We start from the raw sequence: 13,925 nt of genomic DNA, 5'->3' as shown, positions 1-13,925 counted from the left end.
TATACAAGAATGATCTGTGCAGTAACAAACATTACAGTAAGCACATTTCTAAGTGAATGACAATTATCAAACATTATATAGCACTATAGAAAATAACACAGCACACATGTTGCATATTACAGCATCCGTTGCGTTTGTGTGTGTGTGTTTTCTATTTTCAGAGAAGGACTATGTCCAAAAACTTAAATATTTAGCAGTCTCTTCATGGTGCCTATCAGCAACTCAATGCCTTCCCAATGCGGTGTGTAGCAATCGACCTTTTCTTAATATTGTTTATTTCACTCCGGACTTGCTGTTGTTACAACTTCCTATAACTTATTTTACTGCTGTACACTTTGATATCAGACCAGACTTCTGGTCCTTCTCTGGAAATAGAAAACACACACACACACACACACACACACAGCGTCTGATGTGAGCGGCAATCTGGAGAGGCTTGTGTGTGTGGGGGGGGGGGGGGGGGGGGTAAGGAGGTGGCATGGAGGGAGAGGAATAGCAGGATGGGGGGAAGATGTTGTCCTGCTTGTGAGAGAATGCAGGAATATGGTCAAGACAGGATAGAGTGGGGAGGCTGTGCTGTTGGGATGGAGGAAGAGTGGGGGGTAGCGAAAAGAGAGAGGGTGGAGGAGAGAAGGGGAAAAAATTAGTAGATGCATTGGTGAAAAGAAGGCATGTCTACTGTCTGCTGTTGGAGTGCGAGAAGGGAAGGGGATAGGTAGGTGGAGGACAGGGACTAGCAGTGGTTGAGGCTGGAGGGTTTACAGGAAAGGAGAACATGTTTTGGGGAGAGTTCTCACCTACACAGTTCAGAAAAGCTGGTGTTGGTAGGAAGAACTGGGATGGCGCAGGCTGTGAAGCAGTCATTGAAATGCAGCACATCATGTTGGGCAGCATGTTCAGCAACTGCATGGTCCAGCTGTCTCTTGGCCACAGTTTGACAGAAGCCATTAATGAGGCCAGATAGTTTGTTTGTTGTGATTCCCATGTAGAAAGCAGCATAGTGGTTGCAGCTTAGCGTGTAGATCATGTAGGTGATTTCACAGGTAGCCCTGCCTTTGATGGGATAATAGGTAGTAGTGGTACGTTACATCGGACAGGTCTTGCATCTTGGTCTATTGCAGGGATATGAGCTGTGAGGCAGCTTCAAATTTGGGTTTCAAAGCACTCCTGTCCATTCTGTTGTACTCTCTTTGAACTTCCTTTGCTGGTAAATTACTGTACAACAATGCTGTTCCAGTGACAGCACAACAACAACACATTGCACAAATTAAATATTTTATGTTGATGTCCTTATTTATTAATGACTTACTCATTGTTTTCAGTTCTTCCAGCCGGGCTACTACAGTAGATAAATTGTGCACTACTGGCCATTAAAATTGCTACACCAGGGAGAAATGCTGATGATAAACAGATATCCATTGGACAAATATATTATACTGGAACTGAAATGTGATTGCATTTTCACACAGTTAGGGTGCATAGATCGTGAAAAATCAGTACCCAAAACAACCACCTCTGGCCGTAATAACGGCCTTGATACGCCTTGGCATTGAGTCAAACAGAGCTTGGATGGCATGTACAGGTAGAGCTGCCCATGCAGCTTCATCACGATACCACAGTTCATAAAGAGTATTGACTGGCGTATTGTGACGAGCCAGTTGCTCGGCCACTATTGACCAGACGTTTATAATTGGTGAGAGATCTGGAGAATGTGCTGGCCAGGACAGCAGTCGAACATTTTTTGTATCCAGAAAGGCCCATACAGGACCTGCAACATGCGGTCGTGCATTATCCTGCTGAAATGTAGGGTTTCGAAGGGATCGAATGAAGGATAGAGCCACAGGTCGTAACACATCTGAAATGTAACGTCCACTGTACAAAGTGCCGTCAATGCGAACAAGAGGTGACCGATATGTGTAACCAGTGGCACCCCATACCAACACGCTGGGTGATCTGCCAGTATGGTGATGACGAATACACACTTCCAATGCGCATTCACCGCGATGTCGCCAAATAGGGATGCGACCATCATGATGCTGTAAACAGAACCTGGATTCATCCGAAAAGTGACGTTTTGCCATTCGTGCACTCAGGTTCGTCGTTGAGTACACCATCACAGGCACTCCTGTCTGTGATGCAACGTCAAGGGTAACCGCAGCCATGGTCTTCGAGCTGATAGTCCATGCTGCTGCAAACGTCGTCGAACTGTTCGTGCAGATGGTTGTTGCCTTGCGAATTTCCCGATCTGTTGACTCAGGGATCGAGACGTGGTTGCATGATCCGTTACAGCCATGCGGATAAGATGCCTGTCATCTCGACTCCTAGTGATACGAAGCCTCCTGAACCCATCGATTCCATATTCTGCTAACGGTCATTGGATCTCGACCAACGTTATCAGCAATGTTGCGATACGATAAACCGCAATTGCGATAGGCTACAATCCTATCTTTATCAAAGTCGGAAACATGATGGTACGCATTTCTCCCTCTTTCACGAGGCATCACAACAATGTTTCACCAGGCAACGCCGGTCAACTGCTGTTTGTGTATGAGAAATGGGTTGGAAACTTTCCTCATGTCAGCACGTTGTAGGTGTCGCCATTGGCGCCAATCTTGTGTGAATGCTCTGAAAAGCTAACCATTTGCATATCACAGCATCTTCTTCCTGTCGGTTAAATTTCGCGTCTGTAGCATGTCATCTTCATGGTGTAGCAATTTTAATGGCCAGTAGTGTATATTCATATGAATAGACGGTAGAACTTGGCTGCAAATACTGATTTCAGAATTTTGTTTGACAAAACAATTTGGTGATTTTTAATCCTACATTTAGTCAATTTCATTTTATGGCATTCAATTCAGACTTATTGTTCAGAATTGTCTAAGTTTGAAGACTGTCACCATGACTTGACAGATGTAAAGCTGATTTACTTGGCAAATGAAAAGGTTTTTACTTTACTGTATACATTGTTGAGGGGTGCTTCATGACAGTTAATTAAAATTGTGATTGAGCTGAGAAATGCACCTTCTGTCTCACTTGTATTTGATTTTTTATGCATGATGAATTTTAAAGCCTGTTGTTGCATCATAGGTGTTTGTCTCTGGAATTGTGTGATTAATGTCCTACACCTGAAAATGAAATCACAGACTTTGAAATACATTGACATAGTAAATGAAATATAAATGTAACTACGGGGAATTCATACTTTAAAACAATTTCAAAAGAATTTTAAGTGACAATTGTTAAAGTTAGGAATGAAAATAAACAGACTTACTATAAAATTATAAGGTGACTGAATGGCAGGTCAGGAGGTGAAGTTCCAGTATTGCTACTTATGTACACATGAAAGTACAAAAAACATCCTAGGTTTTGGAAACTATTAGTTCCTCCCGGAAGAGTTGTGAAAGCTAGGGCAGTTCTTATGCTTTCATGTGTGTGTGTATAGGCAGTACTGTAATCTCACCTCCTGAACTCCTGAATGTAAGTACTGGCCAGTCATTCTGTTCATAACACTGAAAAATTTAGACTGTGAAATGTGCACCATTTTTAACACAGTGTTTTTTATGCATATTTATTTTGCAGGTTTACTGGGTGATATCATATATGAAATTCAAAAAAGTGGTTTCAGAATTACAGGAATGCAAATGTTTTATATGGACTATCCAAATGCTGAAGAATTTTATGAAGTATACAAAGGAGTTGTCCCTGAATGCACGGTATTGTTTAATAGTTTGAGAAAAGTTATTTACAGTTTTATGCTATATACCTTCTGCAATAGTAATACATTTGAATTAACTCTTTGTTTACACTGTACAGACATGTAGTTTATCAAGCAAATATCACTTGTGAACATAAACAGCAGAGCCAGAGTAGAAGCACTACACCAAAATAAGAATCTGTAATAAGCACAGTATTTGAGAAAAAATATGATTATTATAAAATGAACAATGGAAAGTCCAGGTTGGAATATCAGCAATATTAGGAAAAGTATAGATTGCTACTCACTGTACAGAGGACAGGTTGAGTTGCAGACAGCCACAATGAAAAGACTGTTACACACTGCGCTTTCAGCCAAAGTCTTCTTCAGAAAAGAAAGGAAAACACACACATTTTTTTAAGGAACCATACTTCATGTACATATGATCGCTATCTCTGGCACTTTGTTGTGTTGAAAAAATGCAGCAGACTGGAGGGGGGCAGGGAACGGGGAAGGATAGCAGAGTACAGTTAGGGGAAGAAGAATGCTACTTGGCAGAGTGTCCAAGGTCTAGAAGGCAGCAGGACAATGCTGCAAGGGTGGGTGTTGAGTGGCTGCGCGCGCGCGCGGTGGGGGGGGGGGGGGGGGGCTAGCTAAAACAGAGAGGACCAGACAGGGGAAAAGAATGGTGGGTGCATTGGTAGAGAGCAGTGCACTATGGGGGTGAAGATACGTGAAGTGGGAGGAGGTGGCAGGGCAGGGGGCGGAAACTGTTGGTGGAGGGTGTGGGGACAGTAGGTTATTTTAGGTTTTGTGAGCAATGTGTTGCAAGGATCACCCCCATCTGCACAGTTCAGAGAAACTAGTGGTTGAGAGGTTGTGAAGAATCCATTGAAATCAAGTGTATTATGTTCAGCTGCATGTTGTGCCACAGGGTGATCCACTATGCTGTGGGCTACAGTTTACTGCAGCCATTCAGCCTCCAAACTGACCAAGAGTAAAGTGGACCATCCTGTGGCACAGCATACAGCTGAACGTAGTAGCAGTCTATGATTATTATAAATTAAGAGACATTCATCTCTCTTAGACGTGTTAAGGAATTTTATGATCAAAAGTATACATTATAGGACTTAGAGCCAGAAAGGAGAAGGAAGTGTGGGAAGGTAATAAAATGTCTGATTAATAGTCCTAAAAACAAAATTAAAACAATGCAGACAAAAAGACTGGTGCATCAATAATGAGGCAACAGTTCGAACTGAAATACTAGGAAAATTAACAGTGTATCTTGGGTAGAATGCCATTTGGTATTAATGTGCATTATTAACAGAAACAGACCAAAGTTAACTTCCAATTTTGCCACCTTTCTTTAATTTTTTTGTTTTGTTTTTGGCTTTTTTCATTGTTTGGGAATTAGATTTCTTCTAGAAAATGGAAAATTCAGCTTTTGTTGTAGAGTTTTCCTGTTGGTTGTCTACATTGGAAACTAAAGGAGAAAGCAGAAATCAAAGATTCATGCTTTACTAAAGTATATTAAAGAAATTTTGTATTAACTGATATGTGATTTTTTAGTGTCATTTTTTCAGTACAGTCCATTTAGCATTTTGTATGTTTATGTTATCTGTTGTCAGTTGGCAATGAAGTGCTGCACCCGAAACAATTTCAGCTGCAGACGTAAGACAGCTTGCAGAGTAAAGACATAAATATGTGTTATCAAGTGATAACCAAATTGTAAATAAATTGTGTGTATTCTGAGAGTTTGCATTTTCTGATGATTCATCACCAAATGCATGTTGAGGTTTTAATTGTCTGTGATGCTAATGTCTACCAGCACAGTATTAATGAAATACATAACTTTAATCAGCAGAAAAGGATATGTCACGTATAGTAGCTAGCTGTAGAATTTTATAGTGATACAGTGATTCAATTCTGTATACAATTGCAACTCTGAAGGTATCAGTGGCTTCTTTCTGAAATGTTCCAGATTGGGTTGAGCTGCGTGGTTGTTTGTTATACTTCACCTCATGCACCAAACTCCTAAATGAGTTGCCACCTGAACACTCATTTTATGTACAGTTAATGTTGTTTACTGAATATTCGGTTACTGTTAAGTATTATTTATCAGGGTCCAGCTAGTCTGTGTCCTGAATCAGTGTGCCTTCTTATTCAAGTGTGAAAATTAATTTCTTGTCCTCAATCACTCCACTACTTAATTAAGAAGTAAGATTCAATTCACCTTCTTATATCATCTTCAAAAGTACAACTCAATACATGATAAATGAGAACAGATATCAACTCATATACTACCTCTCTGTACTACGTACAAACCTGATATTCAACTTGATGATAATTAACAATTACAATATATTTATTATCTTTGACATATCGCATTTTTAGATTTCATGGAGTTCTTTCCTCCACACCATCCACTCCATAGAACTCCTATCTCCACCTCAGCAGGTATGGTCTTCTGAGTGCTATCCATTTCTGTGTAGTCACTGAATTGTTGATTCGAGTATCAGCACCTACGATTTAAAACACCTCCCAACAGTGGGGTGCTTACCACGTATCAACTACTCTGTCACAAACACCATTTCTTTAACAATATGTATTTAAGGACGTGATACCTCTCATTCAAGGAATGGGATGTATCACTTCAATGCTACTAACTGGATCATTAGGGTCGAGAAGGTTGACAAAGAAAGTAGAGTGCAGGAGTGGAAATAAGTGGTACAGTAAGATAATGTTCAAACTGAGGAGAGGCACTGAAATTGGGACAGAGTGGAAGGGCAAGTGAGTGGATGCCAAAGGGAAGAACGAGGCTTTAAGTTTAGTTCATGTATTTAGTACAAGGCAACTCACACTAGTTCTCTATAAAGCAGTGAGATTTTGTTTTTGTTCTGGAAACTGGGAACTGAATGCCTGCTTTCGGAGGATGTTTTTTGCTTAGAGACATGTTATTAAGTGATGTGGATGTGTTGCGCTTTGCATAGTGGTCCAGATTACATTGAATCATAAGTGCTGGTGTTTTAAATTAAAGACAGCAATTGCAATTTAATTTGTGAAAAATAAATAAATTTTCAGTTAACAATTTAAGAATATGGAGACCAAAGGACTTACGTGTCAGAAATATTGATCAACCATGCTTAATATTTAATGAGGTTACAATGAATCCAGTTAAAAAATGATTTCTTCCTTGCTTTCATCAGTGATAAATTTTTCATTCTCTTGTCACATAGTTTATTGCATAATTTCATAACAAATTTAATTTATTGGTGCAGTTAATTTTTTACGGGTTGCTAAACATTTAGTTTGGGAATCACAATGACTAAAAGTTCACAATTTTTCCCATGTAGCATTAAAACACTTGCAGTTGTGGTCTGCTGTTAATAGCAATCTCTTTGTCCACCATCTCCCAGCACACTGGTAGCTAGAATGGTGGATGAAATGGCAAGTTACTCTTCTTGTCTCACACATCCACCATTCTTGTTTTTCTCAGACAATCCATTGCTCCTGATCAGCTGCTTGCTCCTGATCAGCTACTCTTGATTTGATTTGACTTGAATTTGACAGGGAAGCTATTAACAGCTTAGATATAACCTGCCACTGCCGCACCAAACCAAGTTTATTGTGCGGTATCGCTCCCTGTACATCTAGTAAAGCCCACCAATGCTCTTAAATAGTGCAGGGAGTCCCTTTACCAGTTTTTGTTGTACACAATTTCTTCAGGTCCGGTTGTCCCGAAGATTCTGTATCTTCTGCTCTCCAATGCCGTGCATTCGAAGATTAGGTGTGATGCAGTTTCTTCACCCTCATCACAGATCCTACACTTATGGTCTTCTTCTGTTATACCCGTTGTTTGTTTTTAGAAATTCCCATGGCCGGTCATCAGTCCATTCATGAGATTGATCTCTTTCCTGTTCAGTCCCAGGATTACAGAGCTTCTTTTAAAACATGGCTTGGGCATCATTATCTTACCATGTTTTTTTTTGGACCTTGGTCCAATATTCTACGTGCTGTTTCCTGAGCCAGCTCTAGTTTGATCATAGCCTTGGTGATTGCCAGGACAGGTTCCAGTCCAATAAATGGAGTCATTGCCCCCATCCTGGCCAGTCTGTCGGCTTGTTCATTGCCACAGATCCCTGAGTGGCCAGGGACCTACACTACGTTTACCCTATTGCTTCCCCTAGCTCCAACAGAGCCCTGTTGCATTCTGCAACAATGTTAGATCTTGTTGTGGGAGCTGCCAGTGATTTCAGGGCTGCCTGGCCGTCTGAATAAGTGTAGATGCTACGGTTATTGTAGCATCTACGCGTATTCTCCTCCACACATGCTCTGATTGCAGTAATTTCAGCTTGGAATACAGAGGCCATTTTTTCTAGAGAGATGATGCCCTCCAGTCTTGGCTGAACCCCATACATCCCTGCCCCACCATCTTGGTCTGATTTCGACCCATCGGTGAACCAAACAATGTCCCCCGTACGGTGTCGAACTGTTTTTTCCCACTGCTCCCTGCTTCCAGTTATTATATTGTAAGGCTTGTTTAAGCTGTTAGGAGCTATTATATAGTTGGCAGGCATTTCCCAAGCCATTCCTATTTTTACCTCACTCACTGTGTTAGTGTTTGATTCTGGATATCCTGATGAGATCCAATTTTTGCCAGTTTTAAGTCTGTATGCCCCAGCTGCTGCCTCCATCTTGAACCAAAGGTGTATTGGAGGCATGTCGAGCATGGCTTCCATCCCAGCGGTTGGCGTGCTGCTAATTCTGACTGTTATAGCTAAGCAGGCCAGTCTCTGAATCTTAGCGAGCTCCTTAGCTGCAACCCACTGCTCTACCTTCTTCCACCACACTACGGCCCTGTAAGAAATCCTAGGTCTAACTGCTGTGGTGTATATCCAGTGTGTACCTCTGGGGCTTAGGCCCCAGTTTTTACCACAAGCCCTTCTGGTACTCACTAGAGTATTTTTTTGCCTTGGAGCAGATACTCTTAATGTGTGGGGTCCACGTTAATTTCTCATCTAAGGTTACCCCTAGATATTTCACTATACCCTTCACAGGTAGAGTTTCATCGAAGAGCTTTAGATTCCAACTTGAGTGTTGGATATGCCTCTTCGTAAATGGCACCACAACAGTCTTCTTAGGATTAACCCTCAGATCCTGTTTAATGCACCAATTTTGCACAATGTCCAATCCTCCTTGTGCCATACTTCTAACTGTGTTAGTAAATTTGCCAAGTGTTACTATGACGAGGTCATCTGCATATCCTTGGCAGAAGAATTGTCTAGAATTTAGTTCCTCAATGAGTTTACCATCTTTTCATCCATCATGGTAGCCTCTACCTTCCTCCCACTATGCATGGCCCTGGTCCACCTACATATAGTGGTCCCTAGATCATGCACCTCTGCTGCCCTTATCATGGAATTTGAAGGTTGTGTTATTGAAGGCCCCCCTGATATCCAGGAAGATGCAGAGGGCTATTTCTTGGAAGTGAAGGGCTTTCTTCACCCTCCCAACAAGTTGGCGGAGAGCTGTTTCACGTGATTTACCTGGTTGATGTGCATGTTGGTTTGAATGTAGAGGGGCCCTAATCAGCCTCCTCTCCCCAACATATACATTAACCAGTTTTTCCTATGGCCTTGGTATGATCAGTTCTCACTGGCTTTGGAATGAAGACAACCTTTGCTGCCCTCCAAACATTGGGAATGATCCCTGCTAGGCTAACCCTGAATAACCTGCATAGGACTCTTATGAGATTCTCCCCTGCCTGTTGCAGGAACACTGGAAAAATTCCATCTGGGCCCGGTGACTTGAATGGTCAGAATGTTCCCACCGCCTATTGGATTTTATTGACGTCCACACACTCCTTGGCCGATTCCCAGTCCTCTCTTCGAGTGCCTGAGAACAGTTGTCTCTCTGGGACCACATTCTGGTCTGTCTTGTCCTTGTCTCTCTGGGACCACATTCTGGTCTGTCTTGTCCGGCAGAGCATATTGAGGAAAGTGAGTTTTGAGTAGCAGTTCCAACGTCTCATGTGCTGTGTTTGTATATTCCCCATCCTCCTTCCTCAGCATACCTCCTGGATTGATTGGTATTCGAGTGAGGATTCTGTGAAGTCTGGCTTGAGCAGCTGTGCTCTCCAGTTCCTCACAGAATGCCTTCCAGGATATCTTCTTTGCTTGTCTGATTGCAAGGTTGTAGTTGACAAAGGCCTTATGATATTTAGCCCATTGTTCTTTACTTCTCGCAATGTTAAACAGTCTTCATACCCATTTTCTTTGAATTTCCAAGTTATTATTCCACCAAGACACATTCCTGTTTGTGCACTTCTTGGTGATTGTGCAGTTGTCCTGATATGAGGTCACTGTGGCAGAGGTAACAGACGCTGCTACTTACTCAAACTGTACTGGATTCCTTATTGAGGTTTTAATTTCTGATAAGCCTAAGTCAAGGTCCCTCCTATATATCTCCCAGTCTGTTTTCCAAGGATTCCTATAGGTCATGGTCTGCCTGATTCCTATTTCAACCTTGAATTTAATGTACATGTGGTCTGATGAGGATGGCTCTAACACCACATGCCATTGTTTGATATAGATGCCCATCATCATGGAACCAAAAGTTATGTCAGTTACTTCTTCTCTTCTGCCATTCCTGAATGTAGGTTCATTGCCCCTATTCAGGACCTCCAAGTTGTTAGCTAAGAGAAATTCAAGAATGTACTCACCTCTACTTTTGGTGTCCTTGCTGCCCCACACTAGGTTGTGGTCATTGGCACTGCATCCCAGCAGCAGTTGGTCACCTTGCTGATGGCAACCCTCTACGTCTCCTCACCTCCAAAGGAGGAGGAGAGGTGTCTTCATAAGGAAGGTATGCTGAGGCTAAAATAATTTCCCTCATGATACGTTCCTCACATTGCTGCATTTTAATGGTTACTAGGTCCCTGGAGCAGCAATCCATCATTGGCATGAAAGAAATTCAATTTCTTACATAGATGCTTGTTCTGGAGTTTCTTAGATTTCAGCTTACCTCCAGTGCCACCAAGGCCCGATACTCCCCCTTTATATAAGTATGGCTCTTGTATCAGGGCCACATCCCCTTCCTGGCTCCCCAGGCAGTGGCTCAGGGCATCAGAGGCCCCTTTACTGTGGCAGATTAATCTGCAGCACCTCCAGTCTATGTCCTGCTGCCATCATTGCCTTTGGAGTCTTTGAGAACCCTGACAGTGACCTGTGAGAACCCTAAAAACCATTTCAGGTCCTGCTCTCGCATCACCTTCAGCTACTTCTCTCCGACCTCCGCCACCAGGGTTCGTCCTTCTGGTACACCCTTCTGGTTGATCACTCTCCAGTCATCTGTTGAGACTATTTTCTCGAAAAGAGTCTTAGGAGAGACATCCTTAAGGATCTTTGGTACCCATATTGATACCTTTGTGGTCTTAAGAAGCTCCGCTGCCATCTTGACCAGCAGCTTCGCATCTTCCAAAGGGGATATAATGGGCACCTTGCCCCCTCTCACAGACAAAAATGAGGGCACTACGATCTAGACAGACCCTCCTGAAGTTGGGACCTGGACCAGCATCCACCCCAATCTTTTCAAAGAGGGCCATCTGTACAGATTCCTTCTGCTACAGGTGATAGCCACCAGTGGATAGCCTTCCTGGATAACTGCCATCTTAAAATCGAACTGCAGTACTAGAGGTGTGTTTCCCTTTTTCTTGCCTCTGTTTTTTCTGGGCTCGCTTATCCAGGGAGGAGGGAGTCTTATATTCCTCCCTTATCCTCTTGCTGGCTGTCTTTGAGATTGTGGGGGTCTGCGTATCCCCTTCAACCTGAGACAGTTTTTTCTTGGGGATCTTAGGTTCAAGTCCCTTTAATTCCCTCCACTCGTGTTTGGGAAGCCATTCTTTCCCTTCCTTTTGTCTCTGTTTCCTGAGGAGTTTCCTCGTCTGGGCCCCAGACAAGGCTTTAATCTTGATCTGGGCCAACTTCTCGGTTACAGTTCCTACTTCTGGCTCAGGTCTAGACCCTGATTCATTAGTGGGAATGCCTTCCATCGGTCCTCACCCCGATGTTTGGGTATCTGAGGTCTCAGTTGCCCCTCAGTTTGTTTTTCTTTAATTGTGTCCATATTGGTCCCACGAGATTTAGGGATCTACACAGTCCACAACACGAATACCCTGCTCGCTGTAAGGCTACTTACTCAGGGAGGTTGCCTGGTATCCAAGAGGCTCAGTTTGTGACATATCTTCCCATGTGCCATGCACCCCTCGGCATGGATTGCATCACACCTTGGGTTGGGAAAAGGAATTGGGTAGGATTAGGAGTGGATAGGGAAGATGGGACATTGTGGGACACTCTTAGTCTGATCCATCGACTGAGGTCTTTCTGGCAGTAGGTCTTCTACCTTCCGCGTAGCCCTCAGCTTCACGCGGATACGCAAGCCTCTCCAAAGCCTCTCCACCTGTCAAGGTGGTGTCCCCCGGAGAGGTCAGCTACTCTTAATACCCATGAATTAGAAGAATGAGATGAGAAAGCTAAGAAAAAAATGAATTTTGTATTTAAAAAACCTATTCCAGGCATTCTGACACTTCTCGAAACTGTTTACCAGAATTGCTTTTTTAATTTTTGAAAAGTGAATTAAAGTTAAAAATATTTGCTGTAATTACGTTGTTTCCTGTTTGCCAATAATATCTTTTATTTTGTTAGAGATGGTAGAAGTGTGTTACTGACTTGGTATTTATTTTGTTTGCAGGCAATGGTTAGTCAACTTGTTAGTGGACCATGTGTAGCTCTTGAAATTGTTAGTGATACTCCTGACACACCTAGCAAATTTCGAGCTCTTGTTGGGCCACCTGAACCTGTAAGTTATTTGAGCGTTAAACTTTCCTTGCTCTAACTGAATTTGTGCACTGCCATACTTTGATATTAGTAGACTGAATGTGTGAATTTAAGCAAAGATGGTAACAACAAATAAAGTAGCTGAAGTTGCAGAAAAAAATATTAAATAGTAAAATTGCAGGATGAATACGTACTTTGAAACTTAGAGCATCTTGGAAACTTTTTGTGTGGTTGATCAAAGTACTCTTTGAATAATGTAACAAGTAAAGGTGACTACTTACAATAGTTTAAGTGTTGAGTGGGCTACAGACTCATAAACAATACTGAAATCATACCTAAGCTTTCGAACTGTGTTCTTCAGAGCTAATAATAAAAAATACAGACATACACAGCTACATTATCCAACCCAATTATATCGTCTTGATCATGCAACCCAACTGGGCCAAGTGGCTGTGTCAATTTGGGTAGGTAAGAGGAACAAATGAATGGGTAAGATAAGGGAGGGGTTGGAAGGGAGGGAGGGTAATGGCTGGGAGGAAGAGGCAACAAGTGATCAGAATAGAACTGAGGCAGAAGAGGAGACCATAGAGAAAACAGTGTGGACCTGGAGGCCAAGAGGCTCTATGATTTAAATATGTGTCACAAAAACGATTTTACATGTATTTGGGAGAGAGGGGGGGGGGGGGGGGGAGAAACAAAAGGGATTTTGATGACACTGGTTATCTACTACGTATTGCATTGGGCAGTCAACTTCTTCTCTAAACCACAATTTGGCACTGGCCATTTATTCAATGGACAAGTAATTGGTCGTCATACCTTCATAAAAGACTGAAGAAGCTACATAATTTAACTGCTATGCTGTTTATTCATTCCTGCCCATGCACTATTTGCTGGGCCGTGTACTACAACTCAGTGTAAATTTTCCATGTCCGTAGAAATATAGACGAGTAACTGTAGGAGCTACAATGCCCTTGTGGAAAAATAGAAATGGATTTTTAATCACAGCTCCTTGTGTTCCATACTGAATTACAGGAACTGATTATTTTTGTTTTATTCTTGGTACCTCTTATCATTAAAGAGATCTATACACAGTGTTATCAAATGAATTCCAGGATGACTTCTAAGATTTTTGTGTCTCTGTTTCATGTTACTGACTGTGTCTAGGTTAATGTAGGTAGTTACTGTAAATGTAATTAACATCACTACTGTACATTAAGATGCAATGTTTGTGTTGCCTTATGCAGGACAGGGCAAGAGAACTTCGTCCAAATACTTTACGTGCAAAATTTGGTAAAACAAAGGTGTTAAACGCAATCCACTGTTCTGATTTACCAGAAGATGGTTTGTTAGAGGTTAGTAAATGATTTATTGTAGAAGAGAGTTTTATTTGTATTCCA

The 13,925-nt window shown here is 42.0% G+C and overlaps 1 protein-coding gene across 2 annotated transcripts in view; it reads left to right on the top strand.

Moving 5' to 3' along the window:
• The window catches only part of LOC126412114 (nucleoside diphosphate kinase 7), an 89,459-nt gene that overhangs the window by 71,684 nt on the left and 3,850 nt on the right, over positions 1 to 13,925 (top strand). For both annotated transcript variants that reach the window (XM_050081561.1, XM_050081553.1), the window contains 3 exons: positions 3,580 to 3,713; positions 12,443 to 12,550; positions 13,773 to 13,880. In XM_050081561.1, coding sequence (XP_049937518.1) covers positions 3,580 to 3,713; positions 12,443 to 12,550; positions 13,773 to 13,880 — 350 coding nt within the window. The remainder of the gene's footprint in view (positions 1 to 3,579; positions 3,714 to 12,442; positions 12,551 to 13,772; positions 13,881 to 13,925) is intronic.

This window comes from Schistocerca serialis, chromosome 1 (genome assembly GCF_023864345.2).
Source record: "Schistocerca serialis cubense isolate TAMUIC-IGC-003099 chromosome 1, iqSchSeri2.2, whole genome shotgun sequence".
Taxonomy (NCBI): Eukaryota; Metazoa; Arthropoda; class Insecta; order Orthoptera; family Acrididae; genus Schistocerca; species Schistocerca serialis.
This window is presented reverse-complemented; position numbering and strand designations above follow the sequence as displayed.